Source organism: Coenobita brevimanus, chromosome 33 (genome assembly GCF_032717465.1).
Source record: "Coenobita brevimanus isolate Jiangsu-jjx chromosome 33, ASM3271746v2, whole genome shotgun sequence".
NCBI classification, from domain to species: Eukaryota; Metazoa; Arthropoda; class Malacostraca; order Decapoda; family Coenobitidae; genus Coenobita; species Coenobita brevimanus.
Window position 1 is genome coordinate 13,682,914 of NC_136986.1, and position 23,913 is coordinate 13,706,826.

General features: G+C 40.4%; 1 protein-coding gene across 1 annotated transcript in view; it reads left to right on the forward strand.

Annotated features, from left to right (window-relative positions):
* Positions 1 to 23,913, forward strand: part of LOC145395795 (ionotropic receptor 93a-like) — a 94,014-nt gene that overhangs the window by 8,465 nt on the left and 61,636 nt on the right. The window contains exons 3-5 of the mRNA XM_080269332.1: positions 7,340 to 7,499; positions 17,175 to 17,440; positions 18,405 to 18,539. Coding sequence (XP_080125458.1) covers positions 7,340 to 7,499; positions 17,175 to 17,440; positions 18,405 to 18,539 — 561 coding nt within the window. The remainder of the gene's footprint in view (positions 1 to 7,339; positions 7,500 to 17,174; positions 17,441 to 18,404; positions 18,540 to 23,913) is intronic.

The following is a 23,913-nucleotide window of genomic DNA, read 5'->3' on the forward strand; positions in this document are numbered from 1 at the left end:
AACTGCATGATAAACCCCAGGGATATCCATTTTGGTGTCTTATGAACCCCCAGTATGTACATAGATAATTTCAACCATAGTGCACCACTGTTTGTGATTGACGTCGTTCTTTCTTGTTTGATATGCACTAATGGGTCTCTTTTGACTCTCTTTTTTTTTATATAGGCTATATTTCATTATTTTCAAGATGTTATTATATTTATTTTATTTACAGGATGTTATTTTTTTTTTCAAAAAGTTTGGTACCGAAAGCAATAATTTATGTTTCATTTTGACTATTCCCTAACTGGTAAACCTAGAAATAAAAATGAAAATTGCCTTAGCTCGTCCATTATCCCTGGACAGTTTGCTGGCTTTGCCCAAGGGATAATTTTGACTCTGTAAGGCGTTTCTCTCTCTCTCTCTCTCTCTCTCTCTCTCTCTCTCTCTCTCTCTCTCTCTCTCTCTCTCTCTCTCTCTCTCTCATTTAAAACGCAGATGAGGTAAAGAAGTAACTTCATGCCATCCCCCTGCTTCTTTGTGGCATCGTGCTTCTAGCACTTCTCTGAAGCATTTCATATCCTGCCATATTTTACTGACATTGCAAAGATCATTACTCTTCTGAAGTGAATGCCTCTGTCCCTCCCCAATAATGGAAGCCATATAGCATCCGCCAAGCTGTGAACCCCAGTGTCTTTTCCTGTCCAGCTCTTACTTGCAGCAGTTACAGGATATTCTCAGTCCTCTGGTATACAAATGATCAAATTAGGAAGTGTCATCATTCTGTATTTCACACTGCCTGTGACCTCTAAACTTTTAAACTATGAGTCCAATGCAGACATCTCGAAATAAACGTGATTTTTTTTAGTTCTTCCTGGGAAGAACAATACATTATTATACTTGGAGCCTTTGGCTCGTCCTTTATTATGCACTAAAATAATCAGTTTCTTTCAAATCAGGAAGGGCATCTTGCTGGTAAGCTTTAAGGAATGCTACATCATAACTTTTATTTCGAAACACTTCCCTGAAAGAGTTTATGGTAAAAATTACACACGAGAAAATATATATATTTCAACTGGGGTTTTCATTTCTTTATTTTAATGTTATAATTACTTGCAGGTGACAGATCAGGTGCAGATTCGTAAATCATTCATGGCTGCAGTGATATATGGTGTTATTCCACAAGAACTAGAGAGGTGAGATTCTAAGCTAACGGTAACCTGCAGTATAGTGTTCATTGTTTTTATTGATAATCCGGTTTAACTCCAGGTAGTTCTATGCAGCAAGGAAATAACTATACATTGTCAAAAGATAGAGATAGTCTATCTAATTTGAAATTGCCTAATGTCTTATTAATTATAGATAACGTAAGTGATGAGGAAAATAATTTTTGAATTTTGTTTTACTTGCTAAAGTGGAGTAACTAGAAAATGAATTTGTCAGTGCACAGAAGTCAAGAGCATTCTTCCACTTGACTGCCTACAAATGTAGAACTGAATTCTGCACATGTTACCTTCATTTGCTTGTTCACAATAATGACAATCCTTTAGGTTCAATTATGTTACTATGCAACATTAGTAAACCTAAGAAAGTCCATCTGATAATGAAGGGGTTAGAAACTGGCTCGGTTATCTCATCTTTTAAAAAGAATCTCATTTCAGCCGACGAAAAAAATGTCAGTACCAACATGTTATAGGTCTGACAGTGCGTCCAAGAAGGACTATACATTCATCTACGAGAAAAATATATTACTTGCGCTTAATTTTTGGTTATTTTCGTCTTCCCAACATAATAAACAGAACTGGGAAGGATAGATGGATGGGAAAATGATGATAGAGTTGTAAATAATATACCGTAGCTTCTTGTAGTCTGACAATGTTCGATGGTAAAGGAAATGATCTGGAGGGTATGCGTGGGGCTATGGGAAGATGATGAAGCTGGAAATATAAAAATAATCTGTAATATTCCGGTACTGTTTCCAGATGGGACTTCATTTTCAGCAGTAATACTACTACTACTACTACTACTACTACTAATAATAATAATAATAATAATAAGAATAATAATAATAGCTGCGATTGCGAAACTGGTATTGTTTTCAATCTGTCCGTCTTTCTGTCCGTCTGTCCGTGTTTCTGTTGGCACAATACCTTCGCAACCGCTCGAGATATGATTACAAAATTTTACAGGTCTGTAGTAGATAAAAAATCGATCACGAAATCGAAATTGGTGAAAGTAGGTCAAGCTCTGTGTATCTATTTCCATGATAAATTTGCAACTGCTTAAGACATCATCACAAAAATATACAGGTGTGTAGATGAGATGAAAATCTATGAGTATGAAATTGGTGCAAGAAGAAGGTCTCTGTGTCTGTTAACACGATAACTTCACAACCACTCAAGTTATCATTACAGAATATTACAGGTTTGTAGTAGGGATGAGAAAGTAGATCAAGGTCAAGGTCATACTCGGAGGAGCGCCAGATATGTATCGGCTCGTTGCCGGTATGATTCCTCCCGCCCCCACTTCCATTGGGAGGGTTTGTACATATCGCCCACCTTACGAGGCGGAGCAGTAATGTTTTTCCCTGACTCAGTGTGTGTGTTCTTACCTTTTTTTTTTTTTCTTACCTAATTGTATCTTTACAGGAATGAGTCAAGCTCGTACTGTTCCGTGTCTTAAACCATATTTATCGTACATATCCTTAAATTTGTGAATTGTTTTGACACACACTATTTCATTCGGTAGTGCATTCCATTGGTCAATTGCTCTGTTTGGGAAACTGATTTTCCTTACGTCTTTATCACCTCTCTTCTTATGCAGTTTTTTGCAGTGTCCTCTTGCTGATGCTTCTCCATGTGTTAAGTAATCATTTATGTCTATTTTCTCCTTCCCTGATATGCACTTATATAGCATTATCATGTCACCTCTTTTCCTTCGCTCCTGTAGTGTTGGTAGATTCAGTTTATTTAGTCTTTCTTCGTAGCTTAGGTCCCTCAAGCTTGGTATCCATCTTGTAGCGGCCCTTTGAACTTTTTCAATCTTGTCTATGTGCTTTTTGAGATGAGAACTCCAGACTACTGATGCATATTCCAGGGTTGGTCTAATGAATGATGTTATTATCCTTCTTAGCATGTCTTCATTTATGTATGTGAATGCTATTCTCATATTTGCAAGTAGTGTATACATGTTCCGTACCTTCTCGCTGATGTGGTCAGCCGGAGATAGTCTGTTATTGATGATCACACCTAGGTCTTTCTCTCTTTCTGATGTGTATAGGGTTTTATTACCTAGCTTATAATCCCAATCAGGTCTTTTTCCACTATTACCAAACTTGATTACATGACACTTGTCCACATTGAATTCCATTTGCCATGTACTACTCCATTCATGAAGTTTATTTAATTCTTCTTGTAGCTCTTTACAAGAGTCTGTGTTAGTAATTCTCCTTTGTATTTTTGCATCATCTGCAAACATATTCAGATAGCTCTCATTTCCAGTGTTACTGTTTATATCATTTATATACACTAAAAACATGATTGGTGCCAGCACTGAACCCTGTGGTACTCCACTAGTCACTTCTTTCCATGATGAGTAGTTTCCTCTTAATACTGTCCTCATTTCTCTTTTTATGAGAAAGTCTTGCATCCAACAAAACAGTTTGCCTCGAATTCCTCCTTGATGGTATAGTTTCCATAAAAGTCTTTGGTGTGGTACTGTGTCAAAAGCTTTCTTGAAATCTAAATAGATACTGTCCACCCATCCTTCCCTTTCCTGTATTGTGTTTGTTACTCTGTCATAGTAGCTCAACAGATTAGTAACACATGATTTTCCTTTTCTGAAACCAAACTATCTTTCTGTTATCATACTGTGTTCTTCTAGATGATTTACCCAAGCTTTTCTTATAAGCTTTTCTAATACCTTGCTTACAACACTGGTCAGTGATACTGGTCGGTAGTTCAGTGGATTTTGTCTATTTCCTTTCTTGAATAAGGGGACAATATTTGCTTTTTTCCAAATATCAGGTAGTTTCCCTTGACTCAAGGATTTCTTGAAAATTAAAAATAATGGTTTACTTAACTCCTTTGCACATTCTCGTAGTATCCAACATGAAATTTCATCAGGACCACTTGTTTTTCCTCTGTCTGTATTACTTTTTCTGCTATTTGTATATCTGGTAGTATGTGTGGACATGCATGTTCCACATAATCATCCCTCTCAAAATTTTTTTCTTCTGTAAACACTAATTGAAAATTCTTATTTAGTGCTTCACAAATATCCTTCTCTTGTGTATAAGTGATTCCCTCATCCGTAATTGATTGTATTATATCTTTTACTTTGGTTTTGCTTCTGATATAGTTGTAAAACGGCTTTGGGTGATCACTACTTTTATTTATTATATCCTCCTCAAACTGTTTTTGGGCTTCCCTCCTTATTCTTGTATAATCGTTTCTTGCCTGTTTGTAATTATTATATTCCCTTTCACTATTATGTCTTCTGTATCTATTCCACAACAAATCTCTTCTTTCTTTTGATTTTTTACATTCTGTATTGAACCATTTCTGTATTTTCTTATCTGCTTCTTTGTGCTGTGGGATGTACTTCTGGACTCCTATTTCATAAAATTCACAGAATTTTTTATATACAGCATTTAAATCTTGTCCTCTAAGCTCATTTTCCCAATCAACTTCTAAGAAATACTTCTTTAGGTCTTGATAATTTCCCTTTTTATAGTTTAGGCTCTTTTTGTAACTTTCATTGCTGTTTACTATGTCATATGCTATCCTGAAGTTATAATTTAGTACTGTATGATCGCTTTTGCCGAGTGGAGGGTGATATATTAAACTGTCAATATCATTTTCTTGCCTAGTAAATATTAGATCTAGCACTGAAGGTACATCAAGTCCTCTTTTTCTGGTGGTTTCCTTCACATGTTGCGTTAGGAAGAACTCTTGTACAAGATCCAGGAGCTTTTGGTCCCAATAGCTTTCTTGGCTAATTATATATAGAGTATTCCAATTTATATTTGTATTGAAATCCCCAGTTAGTATAATTCTTTCTGATATCTCATTCCATTTTATGTAGTAATGATCTTAAACTCTGAATTGTACTCTCTGCCAGGTCCTCATATTCATCTCTTTCCCATGTGTTTGATATGGGTGGCATGTACAAATTGGCTACAATTACTTTACCTTCAGATGTGTTGATCTCTACTGCAATCAGTTCTACTTGTGATGGTATATCTAGTTTTATTTCATTGACTTTTAGATTTTTCTTAGTTAATATTATAATTCCTCCTCCTTTTTTAAAATTTCTGTCTCTTCTCCATATATATTGTATTTCTCTAAGTTTAGTATGTCATTGGATATCCTTGGTGTTAATTTTGTTTCAGTTAGGCATATTATTTGTGGTTCATTTTCTCTGACATAATCATTCATCTCTAGTAGTTTAGATACCATTCCATCCATATTTGAGTACATCAACTTTATCTTCTTGTTTATATACTTGTCATGACATGGTTCTACTACCTTCCTCCTTTTTATTCCATCCTGTTTGTGTACCACTTTCGTACCTGCAATCCTATTACTTTGTAAAAAAAACTTCTTCTTCTCCTCTTCCGATCTTCCCTCATTTTTTGTTTGTGCTTCCTCCCTTTTCTCTTTCAGTAATTTCAGTTCCTCTTGTGTTAGGCATTTTTTTATCCATACATTTTTGAACTCCTCTTTTTCCATTTGCATTTTTTAGTATCTCTTCCACAGTGTTTACACTCTGGAAGGTCACCTTTGGAGGTCTTGTCTTGCTTTTCTCATATTTCCCTAACCTTTTGTGTTCCTCTATGTCTTTACTACAGATTTCCTCTGATACTTCCTTCAGTAAGCTCATTACATTTGCCATCTCCTTTTTGTCTCTTGTGATCTTGCTTTTTAGATCTTCCTCTTCTATACCAGTGATTACTATCGATTTGTTGATATCTACTGAATCTCTGACTAACTTTGGATTGTTTTGGATTATTCTTTTCACTTCCTTTTTAATGCTTTTTTCCTCCACCCTTGTTTCTAAGTCTTTCTTTACTTTCACCATTTCAACATACGTGGTTTCACATCATTTTTGTAGCTTTGCACAGCTTCATTCACCTGTGTTATCTTCTCATCAATATCACTGCCCTGGTCAATAAGACTGCTTACTTGCCTAATTGTCTCTGTGTCATTTTTTAACTCTTCCATAACACTCTCGTGATTGACTACTGTACTTGCCATTTCACTCACTTTCTTCCTAAGTGTACTCAATTCCACTGTTAGTTCACTGATGGTTGTGTCTTTCTTATTGGCTTCCCTTCCTAGTTTTTCTATTTCTTCCTTTTGCAAGTGCATCTGCTTCTTTATTTCATCAATTTCATTTTTGAAAGCCATTTCTAGTTTGTTTACACGTTCAACCAGTCTATTGTGAGTCTCCACTTCAACCAGTTCTTGGTAGAAATCATCATTTTGCTTTTTACTTTTATCCCTTTTCTTTTCCAAATTTGCTTTACTAAAGTAAGTATCCATTTTGCAATACTAAAAGTGCAAAGTATATACTTACAATCCCCGTTTTGTTGTTGTGTGTGTGTGTATCATGAACGGCTTGACCTATCGACATGAAACCTTCAGGGTCTCAAGATATGGCCAAAATATTGGCCGAGTTCGAAAGTGGGCACTCGGGGTCAAGGTCAAGGTCACCAAAACGGCTGCCAAAGGTCAACTACTTTTTATCATCTGCCTTTAGCACCATTATGTCTCATGAACGGCTTGAGCTATCAACATGAATCCTTCAGGGTATCAAGTTATGGCCAAAATCATGGCCGAATTCGAAAATGGGCACTCGGGGTCTAGGTTTAGGTCAGAAACATGGCTACCAAAAATCAAGTATTATTGATAGCCCGCCTGTAGCACAATTTTATAAACGGCTTGAGCTATCAACATGAAACCTTCAGCATATCAAAATGTAACCAAAATCTTAGACTTGGCCAACAGCATATTCTGGCAGACGATTAGCATTCGGATTCCAAATGCTTCACTTTTATTCTTAATTATTATTATTATTGTTATTATTGATACTGTAATTATAATACTTATTATTTTTATTTTAATAAAATATTACTGTTATTATTATTATTATTATTATTATTATTATTTTTATTATTATTATTATTTATTATTATTATTATTATTATTATTATTATTATTATTGTTGTTATTATCATTATTATTATCATTATTATTGTTGTTGCTGTTGTTTGAGAACAAATCCTTTCCTATGGTTATGTAACAAATGGCTATAACATCTACAAACGTAGCCTCTTTATTTCTAACAATGTTTCCAGAATGGACTTGACTTTCGCCTTTGATCAAACTACTGGTAAATTCGCCATGGCCACGCCGGTCATAACACCCAGTTGGCTGAGCTTCTACAACCCTTTGAGTGGCCAAGTGTGGATCGGTGTCTTGGCTTGTACGCTGACCGTCTGCTTCACACTTGTCAAGGTATACATGCAAGTGGTCAGGCACAGGCGCTTCCAGTATTAGTAATAACAGGCAGCAGAAAACGGTTCCTTATGTTATTATTATAACATAAGGAACCGGTTTGTGGAGTGAGGAGGAGATGCAAGGGTGTGCAAGGGACAGCATGGTGGAATGATGAGGTGAAATGAGCTGTGGAACAAAAGAAGAAGGCAAATGGTGAATGGTTGGCGAGTAGAGGTAGGGGAGAAGATGAGAGAGAGAAGAGAGAGGTATATGTGAGCAGGAGAAGGGAGGTTAAGAGACTGGTGAAGGAGAGTAAGAAGAAAGTGGATGAAGAGTTTGGGAGGAATCTGAGTGTGAAATGGAGGGAGAGTAAGAAATTGTTTTGGAAGGAGGTAAAGAAAGTAAGGCAGTGTGAAAGGGGAAATAGTAGGGGAGTGAAAGATAGGAATAATAGATTGTTGGTGGAGAAGAGAGAGAAATTGAGGAGATGGAAGGAGCACTTTGAGGATTTGTTGAATGTAGAGAGTGAGAGCAGTGTGAGTATAAGTGGTTGGGGAATGGCTGGGAGAAGAAGAGATGAGAGGAGGGAGGAAGAGATCAGTAGGGCGGAAGTAGTGGAAGCGATGAAGAAGATTAAGCTGGGAAAGGCCCTAGGAATTGATGGAGTGTGTGGTGAAATGCTTAGGTATGGGGGTGAGATTGTTGTGGAGTGGATATGGAGTGAGTGAGTGAGTGATAAAGGTTTGGCACAAAGGCCAGGCACTAGGACCGATGTGGTCATTCAGCGCCTAATAACTAAAAAGAAAAAGAAAATCTGAAATAAAGAGACAACACCATAAGATCTATAAGTTAAATGTCGTAAAGTATATCACATTCTGATAAAAATTTCGCAACCTTAAAAATATCTGCAGAAATACCCAAAATATCGGAGACACTGCGGATATCAAAACCCACAGTGCCCCGGAGAATATGAAATTTCCTGCAGTGAACTAAAACATGTTCCACAGTCACAGGGACGTGACAAGCCTCACAAAAGGGAGCGTCTCCGCCACATAAAATGTGGCGGTGTGTTAACCGTGTATGACCTATACGAAGTCTGGTCAGAACAACATCCAAGCGCCTGCTCGGGGTGCTGTCTGACACCGGCCAAACCTGCACAGAAGGATGTATTGCTTTCAATTTATTGTTTGTAACAGTGGTGGATGACCACCTCTCCTGCCACTTCCTCCTGATATAAACTGATATATATCGCCTAAGATCGGCAAAAGGGACAGGAAAGTTGCCTAGAGTACCATGAACGGCTTCCTTAGCTGCGACATCTGCCTCCTCATTGCCTGGCAAACCTACGTGAGCAGGAATCCAGCAAAATTGAAGTCTTTTGCGACGGGAAGCTAAACGATACAGCCACTCCTGAATTTGCTGGACCAAAGGGTGATTGCTGGAAAAATTCTGAATGGCTGTAAGGGCACTCAGTGAGTCAGAGTATAGGGTAAACTGGCTGTCCCTACTGTCATAAGCTACTTTTAATGCATGGACAATAACGTGAAGCTCAGAGGTAAAAACTGAAGCGGCACCATGGAGTCTCGCCTGATGCACAGTTTCCTCAAGGATTACTGCGCAGCCAATGCCAGAATCCAATTTTGACCCATCTGTGTAAATTTTAGTGGTTAAAGCATGAATCTGAGAATGTTCAAGAAACAGGGCTTTAACTTCAGCTGAACGTCTCGAATGCTTAGTACAGGCCGGTTTGCAAACATGGGCCTCTGGAATAATCCAAGGAGGGATCGGAGAATAAGAAATTTGCCGTACCTGGACTTTGTAGAAGAAGGTGTCCTGTAAAAACCCATGCATACGGATATGAAGAGGCCTTGGAAAACTCTTACGTTCCTCATACTTCCGTGCCAGACGGAAGTCCTTCATCAGACGGTAAACAGGGTTAGACAGAGAAGTCTGAGTCTTACACATTAGCCGCAAACTAAGGTCCACTCTGCGAAGATCCAAGGGTAGCTCACCACCATAATGTACAGACTCTCTGCAGGGGAAGTGTGGAAGGCACCCGTGCAGATTCTCATTGCTGAGTTATGAATAGGGTCTAAAAGCTTAAGGGTAGACTTGGCCGCTGAGGAGTATATCTGGCAACCATACTCCAATTAGGAATGACATAGGGCATCGTATAGTCAGAGAAGTGCTGGTCTGTCAGCACCCCAAAACTTCCCACTAAGAACCTTAAGGATATCTAGAGACCGTGTAACAGTGGCCTTTAGCTGTAGAATATGGTCCTTCCAAGTGAGTCTACTGTCAAGAGTAAGCCCCAAGAAACGCACCTTATCTTCATAGGGCAAGATGTTTTCTCCCAGGAGTAGGTGAGGAACTGCTGCTGAATTCCTCCTCGAGAACTTGATAGCCACTGTTTTTTGGGGAGAGAAGCGAAAGCCCCACTCCTCAGCCCACATTTGTGCTGCATTGATGGCATTTTGCAACCGCAGTCTTGCAGTATTAGGGTCGGCTGCAGTACAGTATATGGCAAAGTCATCAACAAAGAGTGAACTCTGGATCATAGCTTCATTCTCAACTCTTTCGGCTACTCCATTGATGGCCATGATGAAACATGTGACACTTAAAACGCTGCCTTGGGGTACCCCCTCGGGTTGCAGAACTTTGGGGGAGATTGTGCAACCAATATGGACTCAGATATAACGCGTGTGAAGAAAACTCTGCAGGAACTGGAACATGGTCCCACACAAACCTTTAGATCGTAAGCTGGACAATACGCCCAAACGCCATGTTGTATCATATGCTTTCTCCAAGTCAAAAAAGACCCCTAGAGTATGTTTGTTAGTAATGAATCCATTCTGAATATCTGTTGTCAGGCGCAAAAGAGGGTCCATAGTGGATCGATTTCTACGAAAACCGAACTGCACGGAGGAAATGTGGCCTCCAATCTTCAGCCACCAGACTAACCTATGGTTAACCATCTTCTCAAATAATTTGCACAAACAACTGGTAAGTGCTATAGGTCTATAACTTGTTGGAAGTGTGGCATCTCTTCCAGGCTTAGGAATGGGAATAATGACTGACGTCCTCCAGCTCTTGGGAATGGTGGCGGAAAACCAAATTGCATTGTAAATATCTAGCAAAAGTTGCAGATACTCATGTGGAATGTGGCGAATCATGTCGTAATGTATGCCATCTTCGCCAGGAGCAGATGACCCTGTGGCTCGTAGGGCTTGAGTCAATTCTCGGAATGTAAAAGGCCTATTATATACTTCCTGGTCCAACACAGCCGATGGATGCCCTACTGAGCCGGAACTACTTGCATGGTCCAGCACTGCAGAGCCCAAAGGAGGTACTGACTGGCGCCCCGCTGAACCTGAAATATTGGCAAAATAGTGTACAAGGATGTTAGACACCTTTTCCGGGTCTGAAACCACAGCTCCATCCACCTTCAGACAAGGAGGTGGGTGGGGAGCAAATTTACCAGACAGCTTCCTCACTTTAGCCCAAACTCTCCCTATGGGTGTTTTAGATGTAACACTTCCTATATATTTGTGCCACGAATTACTTTTAGCCCATTTAAAATATTTACGTGTTTTTGCTAGTGCTCTATGATATATTAAATAATTTTCCTGAGAAGCATTACGCTTATAACGTCTATAATAGACCGTCTAATGCGTCTCAAGTTAGTACATGTTTTATCCCACCAAGGGACAACTGGACGACGAAAATTGCCAGAAGAACTGGGAATAGAAACATGAGCACTCTCTAAGACCTGGGCAACGAAGTAATCATGTGCCTGGATGTGAGTCTCAAAAGATGAGAAATCAACAGAACAATCGAAGGCAGCAGAAAACTTTTCCCAGTCAGCCTTATCCACACACCACTTTGGAGGCGCTGATGGAGGTGATCCATTAAGGGTGTCAATTATGATTGGGAAATGGTCGCTACCATGCAGACATTGTGACACAGACCAATTGAGAGAGAGCAATAAATCGGAGGAACAAATACTTAGATCAATGGAGGAGTAGGAGTTAGAGTGCAACGTGTGGTGTGTAGGAGCACCGTCGTTAAGTAATGATAGATTCTTTAGCAGGAGTAATGATTCAACCAAGGCACCACGTTCATCAGTGGAGTTCCCACCCCACAGAATGTTGTGGGCTTTAAAATCCCCGAGTAACAAAACAGGAGGTTGCAGCATCTCCACCAGCTCCAGGAGTTCATCCAGCTGTACCAAGTCATTGGGCGGGAGATACAGTGAACAAACAGTGTACAGTTTGTCCAGTAATACCTGCACAGCACAGGCCTGCAGGCGAGTTGGAAGATCCACTTGAGTATGATAAATGCTTTTTTTGATGACAATGGCTGCCCCACCTTTTGCCCGAAGACCTGCGGGTGGTAGTGAGCTATAATATGCATAGTTGAGTCCTGGGTTGAATGGATATTAACCCAACTTCGTTTCTTGCAGGCAAAGGACATCCCAGTCAAACGTGGTCTTCAAGATAGCAATTTCGTCGCAATTAGCGCGTAAACCCCTACAATTCCATTGAATAATCGTAGGCATGATATGCTGAAGAGGATGTAAGCCGTACCTACCGGGACTCAACATGTAAGCATGGCGCAATTTCCATATGAAGTTCTGATCGATCACCTTCTATGACTAAACGTTTACGGTCCAACCTGTTTAAGGAACCTCCTCGACGGTTCTTTTGCACTTCTTCCTGGTGTGTTGTTCCAGGACAGTGAGGGCTATGTTCCCTAGACCGAGAAGGGCGCTCCTGAACGTTTCTACCATCGTGTGTAGTGTTAAAGGCCAACTTTGATTTCTTTTGAGTAGGAGAGGTTGTGAGTAGTGAAGATTTATTTTTCAGAGGTATACGCTCCACTCCCTCTATATCGTCATCATTAGACTGGGGACTTATCTTTCTCTTCTTGTCTTTTTCTGCCTCAGAGACTGGTGGCTGCCGACCACAGGTGCTACTACTGCCATGGGGCAAGGCACAAGCACCAGAAACAGATGGCAAAGGCTGATGATTAAAGTGGTTGTAAGGCCCCTTTACTGGGCCTTCGATACTTGACGGGGTACTCTTTGGAGATCTGCTGTGGTGCGCATTCCAGTCAGGGCCCTTATGGACGCCAGACCGAGATGGGGACTTAACTTTTTCCCTCACATGAGAATCAGTCACAGCAGGATGGTTGTGTCTATCCTTAGATGTCCCAGAAGTCTCTGCTGTAGAGCTATTCTGTGTCATGGTAGACAACTGAGTGGCACTACTCCCTCCCGAGGAGGGGGCTGCTTTCCCTGTAGTAGAAATTGAGGAAGCAAAGGAGTGTCTTCCAAGTTTCCGTCTGTAGGCTAGCTCTCGCCTAGCACTTCCAAAGCTAATACGCTGGGTATTTGCCAAAGTCACTATGTCGTGCTCTAATTTGTAGATGTCACACTGATGGGATGATGGGGAATGGGGGCCCTGACAGTGAAAACAATAAGGCCCAGAATCACATTCTGAGGGGTCATGTGTCTCCAATGAGGAGCATTGACTACAGCGAGCCCCATTCCTACAAAACTTCTTCAGATGTCCATACTCAAAACAATTATAACATTGCATGGGCCTGTCATGAGAAGACTTCACTCTAAGCCGTAAGGGGTCTATGTCAACATGGTCTGGTAAGTGGGATCCATAGAAAGTAAGTATCACCAATTTCTGCTTTAATTTGCGGACAGAAGACACACTGTCAGGGCACATACCCATAATCTCCAGGTCAGAAAACTCATGCAGGTCCTCACAAAAGACTACTCCCTTAGAGTAATTAAAGCCCTTGTGGGCCTGTACTGTTGTGAATGGACAGTCAAAGGGGCAAGGCATGTGTTGCAACATCCTCCCCTGAATAACATTCTTAGCGCGGAGTAGAACCCCCTTGCCATAGCGCTTGAAATTCTCCTTTGGGATGGAACCCACCTCCTTCTGGAGGTACTGATATGCACCGATAAGCTTGGAGTTGTTCTCTATAATAAGTCACAAACCACTCAGGGGTTGGGGAAACCCTCTGTTTATCCTTCTGGAACACATAATCCATAAACATGTTAGGCACGTAATCTTCAGCATCATCAATGACATTCTCCGACCGCATCAAGGAGGTGAATACATCAGGTCCCCCCAAAGGCAAATCAGGTGCCGCAGCATGCGCAGCTGTTGCCGCAGAAGCATCCAGGAATGTCACGTAGCAGTTATTTAGGGTGCCAGTTGTGTCCGCACTGTGCAGTCTTATACGGGAAACAACCCCGAACTCTTTGAAAACACAATGAATTGAGTTAAATGTCAGTGTACTGGGTATATTTCTCAGTACTACTGTGTCTGCAGTTGAGTTGTGCAAGGGTGCATTTTCTTTTTCCATATTAATTATTATTCAGGAACTTCACTCCCCCACCCCTCCACCCACCACGGAGCCCAACAAGGGGAGGCTGTGAGCCAGGGACGACACCACTGGCGACCCCAAAGGTAGTGAGAGAATATACGCGGGTAACCACTGGAGGACCCGGGCAAGGGTGACTCCAGGACGATAGGAGCCACCAGGCCCCCCAGTGCCCACTTGACCCTAGCCAATGCATGACCAGCCGATTGACCTGGTCGGGCCCAACCAGGCCGCCCGTCTTGCCAGAATAAGGGACCAAAGAGGTGTATTGCTAGCTGCAGGGCGCACCGTGCAGCATCACTCAACCTCCAGGACTCCCGTCTCCCAGCGTTACGGGATGCCACGCACGGCAAACACGTGGGAAGGCTACAGTCCCGCCCTTGATGGCAAGTCGGCAGGGACTAGCATCACCAGCAGGCCTCCACCAGTGATGTAGGGGGTGCTTTGTCCACGACACTGACAAATGCCGAACCCTACTAAGGTAGGCATGCCTCCAAAGTAGGTGGCACTGCCAGCCACGCTTCAAGCCCCGCCACCATGTCAAGGTGACCCCCCTCAGCGGGGGAGTGGATATGGAAGTTGTGTAGATTGGCTTGGGAAGAGGAAAGGGTTCCAGAGGACTGCAAATCAGGTATCATTGTTCCTCTGTACAAAGGAAAAGGGGAAAGAGAAGTATGTGGTAACCATAGGGGTATTTGCCTTCTTAGTGTGACTGGTAAAATATATGGTAGAGTACTCATTGATAGGGTTAGGCATATGACAGAGGAGCTAGTTGGAGAAGAACAAGGGGGATTTAGGAAGGGAAAAGGGTGTGTAGATCAGATATTTGTTCTAAGATGTTTAGTGGAGAAGTATCTAGAGAAGGGAAGGAAAGTGTATGCTGCATTCATGGACTTGGAGAAAGCTTATGACAGAATAGATAGGCAAGATATGTGGAAGGTATTAAGAATATATGGGGTGGAGGGGAAATTGTTGAGTGCTGTGAAGAGTATGTATGAGGGAGCTAGGGCTACGGTGCGAGTGGATGGTGAGCTGAGTGAGTTCTTTGATCTCAATGTGGGACTGAAACAGGGTTGTGTGATATCTCCATGGCTGTTTAATATATATATGGATGGGGTTGTAAAGGAGGTGCAAGGTAGGGCAGTGGATGTGGGGCTGGCCCTAATGAATGAGGGTGAGATTTGGAAGCTTCTGGTGTTGCTGTTTGCTGATGATACAGTATTGTTGAGTGAAGATGAATGGGAGTTGCAAGGTTTGGTGAATGAATTTGGGACAGTGTGTAGGAGGAGGAAGCTGAAAGTTAATGTAAACAAAAGTAAAGTTATGGTGTTTGAGAGGAATGAAGTCACAGAGTGTGCAGTGAGGTTGGATGGTGAGGATATGGAGGATGTGAGTGCATTCAAGTACTTGGGTAGTGTGATGAGTAAGGATGGAACTTTGGGGGATGAAGTACGTGAAAGGGTACAGCAGGGAAGGAAGGTTGTTGGTACACTGAAAGCAGTGATGAGAAATAGGGAGGTGAGTATGGAAGTTAAGAAGTCACTGCATGATGGTATTGTGATCCCTACCCTGACGTATGGAAGCGAGGCGTGGACCTTGCAAGAGGGGAACAAGTCAAGAGTGAGAGCAGTGGAAATGAGTTACTTGAGAGGAGCATGTGGAGTGACGTGGAGAGACAGGTTGACGAATGAAGAAGTGAAGGAACGTTGTGGGGTAGATGTGGATGTGGTTGAGAAGATTAGGAGAAATACACTGAGGTGGTTTGGACATGTGGAGAGAATGGAGAATGAAAAACTGACTAAGAGGGTGTATGTAGGTGAGGTGGAGGGAGGGAGAGGGAGGGGTAGATCGAGGATGAGGTGGAGGGATGGAGTTGAGAGGTATATGAGGGAGGGGGGGGGTGAGTTGGGGGGAGGGTAGTCAAATGGTGGGTGACAGAGTGACTTGGAGGCGTTTTGTCTGCGGCCACCCTTTGCGGGATTAGGGCGTCGGGCTAGAGATAGATAGATAGATTATTATTGTTGTTAGTTGTTGTTGTTGTTTATTATTTAATATAGGGGTGGGACATTGTCAATTAGCAGCCCGGGGCCGTCTTCCAGTGTTAGTCACACACGTAAATATATTTCCACAAGGCAGGTGCTTCTGTCTAGCTGCTTCAGGATTTTTTCACAAATGTGCCTTACTCTAGCGAAGCCCAATATGATTCTTCATTTTAGCCAGGCCCCTTGCGGTGCCACATCTGTCTATTGCCATTGTTTTTTATTTTTAAACTCACCGAGGAAAATGATGCATTTAACCCTCTCATGGTTGCATTTTCTTGCTCTTCCCTTTTATATAACATGACCCAACAGTATATGATCATTATTTAGGTGAATGTGTCAATGGAGACAGTTGCTTATTCTGGTACCGTGAACACTCCCTTGGTCAGGTTAATTCTATTATCTTTTCCAGGTAACTCCGGACAATGGGTTCATGTGAGTCTTTAACAAGAGACTCACAGGTGAAAATCAGAGTGAGCGACAAAGAATTATGATGGAAAAATATTGGTTTCATTTTACAGCTATAAGTACAACGACTCTTCTTGGGTGACGTTAGATTCATGTAATAAGAAATAAAAAAATATATATCGCTGTTTTTTTTTTTTTTTTTTTTTTTACAACATATCCTTAAACACTTTACTGGAATATGTATTTATGGTATAGATGAGTAAAGAGTGGGTTCGGATTGTTACTTCCACCCCGAGCCTCTACTACAGCCACCACTGTCATGTAAGTGGTAGGCTACTTCACACTTGTTGATTCCTTGAAACCACAGCATGGAATTGTCAATTAATTGTGCTTTCAAACAGTATTAATTTGTCTGCCTTTTTCGACGAAGAAAGAACTTTAGCCATTTCTAATCAAATGAACTCTAAAAAAATGAATAATACATCATAACCTCACTATAACCAATACCTGACTATTCCATAAAATTTCACTATTGTACAGCGTGCTATATGTAGCCGAAAAATTACATTAAGAAAAGCAGAAAAAGATAAAAATTACTTTACAAAACTGGACATACCAAGCAGCTCCTAAAAAAAAAAAAATGGTGCGAATGACCTCATTAGAATTGTATGTCTTCCTAACGATAGGTGATGTGCGGAGGTGGACTTTCATTCGTGGCTCGTATTATCCAAACCATTCCACTGTCCGAAACATCACTGCTCGCCCCTATGACACAATACAGAAACAGCTACGCACTCATATCGTTGTATATGTATATCACCGTACATGTATGTTTTTACAGATTACGAGGAGAAAAACGTGGCAAATGCAGCATGGAGTGCTGAGTACTGGGTCGGTGGTGATGGAGTCTGTGGGCACCCTGTTGGGCCAGGGACTGTACGGACGCCTCTCAACCAGCCAGTCCAACCACATCCTGGTCGGCACTTGGTTGTTCTTCAGTGTGGTGGTGGGCACAGCATATCGCGCCAGCCTCATCGCTTCCCTCACCCTCCCAAGGCTGCCACCCAGACCAGAGACAGTTGAGGAACTGGTCAAAGTAGTTGACAGGTGAGATATCGAAGAACAACGTTTGGATACAAAGGTGCTGGATGAAATTGAAATACAAGTTAATGCTGGGCCCTTGGGTTATTAATCTCTGCTCTATCACTGCGTCAGAGTTCTTAAACCCTCAGTTCTATTTTTTTTTTTTTTCCCACATTCACCAACGCATCACACGGTGAGTTAGTTTTCACCCAGCAGCTGGTGTTTTATTCAAAGCCTTCGATACTGTACGTTCAGACCTGATTGTTCGAAAGCAGGGCAACACTGAATCAATAAATGGTGTTCTCAAGTACCATGTAATACATCATCTACATAAACCATACCTGAAATATACCGTCCCTCAGTATTCATCTCCGGCTTTACGTTTTTCTTTTTCTTTACTTTTGTGCTCACCGCTCTCGTAACCTTATTCACTTCCACATCCATTCTTCTCCAGAGACATGACTGCCGTACGGTCTTTCGCTTATGCTTCCGCTACTTTCAGCCCTAATACATGGACTAGATCTGCACATCCTGTTGCACATTGGAAACTATTCATTTCATTGCTTATCGTGTACTCAGACTGTTGTGTAACTTTTTTATTATTATTCCTATACTACAATAGGATTAATGCAATGACTGCTTTAATAAACGGTATAAAGAAATCCCAAATAATAACACTATAGCTCTTTTAATTTAATATGCCCCAGGTTGTTGTTTTTTTTCCATATGCTGATTATTTCATAAAACAGTGGCAGTATGAGACAATACTACGTCTCGCTTCCTTTCCATAACACTGCTTCGTGACTAGCATCATATCTTGGTATTAATTTATTGTCGCAATTAAGCCATCGAGATGCAAATATGGCAATTTTAGGCCAAATTTAAAGTAAAAAAAAAAAATACTATCTTGTTAACTTTTGGTGTTGTGTTATTCTAGGGGCTTCAGTAGTAATACTAATTAAACAATTTTAATTTGTACATGTTACAGGGTGACATCAAGATCTTTTGATGGTTCATACCAGAAGTTCTTTTTAAACTCTGAATCAAGTGCCTATAGAGAACTTGGGAGCATGCTGGTCGGGGGAGACGTTATGGACGGACTCAACGCAGCTCTGAACATGAAGTGAGTTGATTTTACATAGTGATATATATATATATATATATATATATATATATATATATATATATATATATATATATATATATATATATATATATATATATATATATATATATATATATATATATATATATATATATATATATATATATATATATATATATATATATATATATATAACAGAGGAAGGAAATTCCTGGTGTCCTTGATTCATAAGAATCTGTAACAGTTGGACTTGAATAGCTGTAGGTTGAAGTTTGGGGGGAATCAACTCGGGGGAAGCGAGATGCAAAGAGATGCTATTCAGGGAATAAAAGATTTCTGATAGGTGGAAGTTCTGCATTATGGCATTGTGATACTCCAGTCATGAGCGCTACCAGATGCCCACGTAGCACGGAGCAAGGCATGGAGAGATGGCACAATGGATGCAACTTCTGAGCATTTACCATAAAAGAATCTGTAAGATAAAGGACGGGAGACAATATTCCTTCTTACGTGTAGGGGAGGAAGTTTATTTGTAACATCAGGATTACTAATAATTCTAACACCTTTGTTCTGAATTTTGTCTAATTGTTTTAGTGCAACCTGTCTAGAGTTGCCATACGTCCAGATTTTCCCGGACATGTCCTGAATTTAGGTGTAAAAATCTTCGCCCGGGGGGAATTTTAAAAATTCTTCACAAGTCCGGAATTTCAGCTTCCATCACTTTTTTCGAAAAATTTAATATACTGTGAAACTCTGTAATGACAGAGAGAGAGAGAGAGAGAGAGAGAGAGAGAGAGAGAGAGAGAGAGAGAGAGAGAGAGAGAGAGAGACTTTCGTTTTCATCAGCCTGTAAGTGTTGCCATCTTAGCTGCTTTAGTGCTAGCAGCTGGCTAAAATGTCCTGCCTATTCCTCTTGTTCAGCCATGAGTTTTTTTTATATATAGTTAGTGCTGTTATAGCCATAAAATAAATGATAACTGCACACAATCATTGGCTTAGCATTCATTTTTACACTGTAGCATTGGTTATTCTTATGATCTGCATCTAAGGCATTGTTGCATTTGTCATAATCTTTGCCAGTCCTGTACTTGGCTTGTTTTCCAATATATTGTGAAAAGATTAAAGAAGGCACTTTAGTCGGATTGAGCCTGTGCAGGTTTATATCCAAGGGTTGGTTGGGGTTTATTGTTCACGTAATTCCACTCAGAGATGAGTGAAGGTGGTCACTCTCATCTTAAATGTCAGGGTGATGGATCATGGATGGATGGATTGATGGATGCAGCACGGTAGCACTGATGTGTGTGTGTGTGTGTGTATATATATATATATATATATATATATATATATATATATATATATATATATATATATATATATGGGTTTCAGAATGCCAAAAGTCCACATCCAGCAAACACACAGTGTATGTGCAACATTGTGGAAAAGTTGTCTATAAGTTATATTAGTTGTAATGTAAGAACATTATAGAAACATTTACTCGCAACGTTATCTCGCAACCATGTAGCAACATTATCCTGAAACATTGTCTAAATGTTGCTGCTACGTTTTTTTAAGTAATGTTATGTACTTGCGTTGTTCTAACGGTTATGTTACACTGATTTATATATGAATATTAAGGTGTGCCAGAAATAGCCCAGCAAACCAGGAAAGGCGGCCCGCCGCAGGCAATAGAGAGAGAGGATCGAGTTGTCACACGGCATGGGCCGGGGCAACCCTCTCAGGAGCTTGCAACTATCCACTGGGGACTCTGTTGCTGACGCTCTTTGGTGACGTGTGTTCAAGACTAAATTTGCTTGGAGTTTTTGTCTGAGAATTTTCTTGCATTTGTGAATTATGAGCCTAAATATACCCTAATTAGTGAAATATTGGAGAGTATATTCCACTATCGATGTTGCATTAGCAGTTTCCATTTATGTAACATCGTAATACCGCCGAGTAGTTTGGTAACGAAATGAGTACACGGAGGTGTCATTTGTTCTATCATGATTGATTATTTTATGCTGTTCTTTTTGTTGCATGAGCTCATTATGTTATATAATATCTGTCTGATGTTTTCATGAATATTTTTCTTGCATTGTGACTGTGTATTAGGGCAGGGTTCCTCAATTACCATCTATGAAGGTCCTGTCGTACAATCTTCCGATGTTGCAGAGGTCCAGATGTACAATCTTGTATTGAATTTTAATTTTAATAATGGAATAAAATACTTGCATTTATTTTAGGATGCAGAGTAATTAACTGAAATCAGCTATAGATATTGTCTTCTGTTGTTAAGGTGGTTAAATAAGACAAATATCTATTCTCCATACTCCCACTTTCACAATGAGACAAGACGACATTCTTCTATTGCCCAAATAACAATTACCGTCCCTATAATCACTTTAACACTACCACCACCACCGCAGCACCATACCACCCACCAGTTTCCAGTCTTAACACTTTTCATTATCTTTCCGTCAGTTCACCAACTGAACAAGCCAATGACAACAATTTGTGGGTACATGCAGTGCAGGTTGCTAAATACAGAACTCTTATGGTTAGGAATCCTGTTCTCATGTTACCAATATTTAATGCTGATGAGATAACAGTGATAATGCTATTTTGTATTATGAAACTCACGTTACCTTGATTGATGTGAGCTCCTAGAATAGTTGGAAAAATCTGCAGTTTCTGTGTGGATCGGTTAGCCTACTTGTATGCATTGTAACTATCAAGTGGGCGGGTTGGTATTACTGCAGTAGGTAAACGTAACTGGCAATCCGGTCAAATTACATTTATTTGAGCCCTATTGTGGACATAACTCAACCAGAGATGCTAAATATTTTATTTCTTTCATTCAAGTGCAATACTGAACATTCAATGATGGAAGTCGTTGGGGTCCATATCAAAACTTGTCACGGTCCGGATTCGGCCCGCGGTTCGCCATTTGAGTACCACTGTACTAAGGTATAATTATAATAATATCACGTATTCAGTGCCAGGCGAGATATGGCACCAATTTGTTTACAAATTCGAACAAATTCAACAGAACAGGTACTGGGAGGCAACATTCCATTGTGCATAAAGCCCTCTCAATCTCATCTTTCCTCTTTGAAAGGCAAGTAACCTTCATTGTTTTCTTATGCCATTTAAGGCCTAGTATATTTTAGATGAAAAGTAAGCAAATTTTAGGTAAAACTAGAAAAAATAATATATCACCCATAGTAGCGAAACAAAGGTTTTGAAAGGTGGTAAATATTCACTCATCTACTTCGCTAGTTGTGATATGTTATACATAAATGTTATCAGTTGCAATGAACTGTATTTCTGTGTAAGATAAAGCTCATAATTTCTGCTTACTTGGCAGAGTTGGCAGACAAGGAATGCTGGACCAAATATGAAATCATGATATTATCCTATCCAGGTAACTTCTAGTTCCTTGGACTATGAGCATTGGATTTTCCTGCGAAGTTTGTGAGTACTGGGTGTTGAGAATTACAAGATGCATTCTGAAAACTTCCTTGATGTTTGAAATTGCATTTTTTTTTCCTCAAAACTAACTGAAACTATTTTACAAGCAGTTAGTGTTGAAATGTATGACTAGGCTCGTTGTGCTGCTCATTGAACCACTGGAAAAGAAAGCTTGTCACACTATGTTTGATGTACAATTCAGTAATTGTGTACTCTGTGGCCCATAAGACACCAAAAAATTAATGATGTTAACCAGATGTTTTAGCAAATGTAACTTAACCCGCCCCGTCCCGGAGAAGTGAATTCACCTCCTCACATGATGTGCATTCATATCCCGGAGACGTAAATTAACGTGGCAACATTGCAAGGTCCCTAATTTGCACAATTTTCAATTTTCGCGAGTGATTTCGCGAGTGATTTTTGGCACGTATACACGGGACACCTTTCTCTATTCCTCTACAAAATGCCAAGCAGGGACCATGCCTTACACCGCATAACCTCTCCCCCCCCCCTGCACGCCATTGTCTCGGCAATTCACCTGTTACCAGTGACCTGGCCAATAAAGACATTCAGGGCCAGAGTGATTCTCCAATTGATGACAATGTGGAGGACAAAGTTTACATAGCATTAGAGGAAGAAACAGTCAGAAATGATGATCAGGTAATGTGGGAAAAAAAGGTCATGAACGGTGATGAGTTATTGAGTGAAACAATGCTTATAATGCCTATATTACTGTTTGAAAACCAATATACTCTTGTACCACATATAAATTCGTACCAAGTAAATAAATAAATACTGTTTATGAGTGGACAAAATAGTTACCCTCCCATAGAACTCGTTTTCTTTGGTGCCAGCCTGTTAGAAAACCCAGTCAGGTAAGGAGGTACTCGTACCTGGATCGAGTATTTTAAACCTCAGGTGAGCGATTTCTCTATGAATTTTCGATGTTTCTCACCAAAAGCGATTGTTTGAGCCTAAAAAAAAAAAAAAGGTCCAAAAATGTCAGGACTGGGGCGTACCACTGCCCAGAAAACGTCGAGATGGGGAGGGTTAAGGTACATTATTATTTAGATGTTGGTTGTACATTTTATAGAATCAGTAGAATATCATTTACATATCAGCCATGAAGGTTTGAATTGCTACAGAATTCATGGACAGTGCAACTTAAATCAACCTTACACTCTGGTTCCAGGCACCTATGAACAGGCTCTTTGCCATGTCAAACATGCAGAGGACATTTCCAACATTGAAATGGATGACAACATTCCACAAAGAGGAAGAAACCCCAGAAGTATCAGCAGGAGGACTTCTGCAGTGGTATTGGTTAGTATAATTAAAGTGGTTAGAATTACAGCGACCGTAATTATATGCATACACTCATGGACTATGATTACGTCACTTACAGAGCTTGCATACACTTAAGCAAGCTGTAATATATTTACATAATATGTACAAAAAGTGAAGAACCTCGCCCAACAGGCCACCATCGACTGCAAGTGCCCAGTACCTTTCTCTATTGCACACTTGCACTCATCATCTGGTTACCGTCAGGCGAGGACCAGGGTTTAATGTAGGGGACATCTATATTAGAAACAGATAAGTGGGAGGAGGAACTATTTCAAATATGTCAACTGTCAACCCTAATTAACAGTACAATATATACATATTTACAGGTGATAAAAACCATAACCATACAGTAAAAAAGTCACATCACTCTGGTCAGTCCGGTCTCTCTCAAGAAAGCCATCAATTTACCAGTCATAACAATGTCCCCATCACCCAGGATGGTGGAAAGGGTGAAGGGGACGTCTGCTGCGCCGCAGTAATTTATAAGTGAAGCACGTTCACGAATAAATCGCCGACAGCGCAGGATGATATGACTGATAGATAACACCGCATCACAGATGTCACAGTTCGGTGGAAA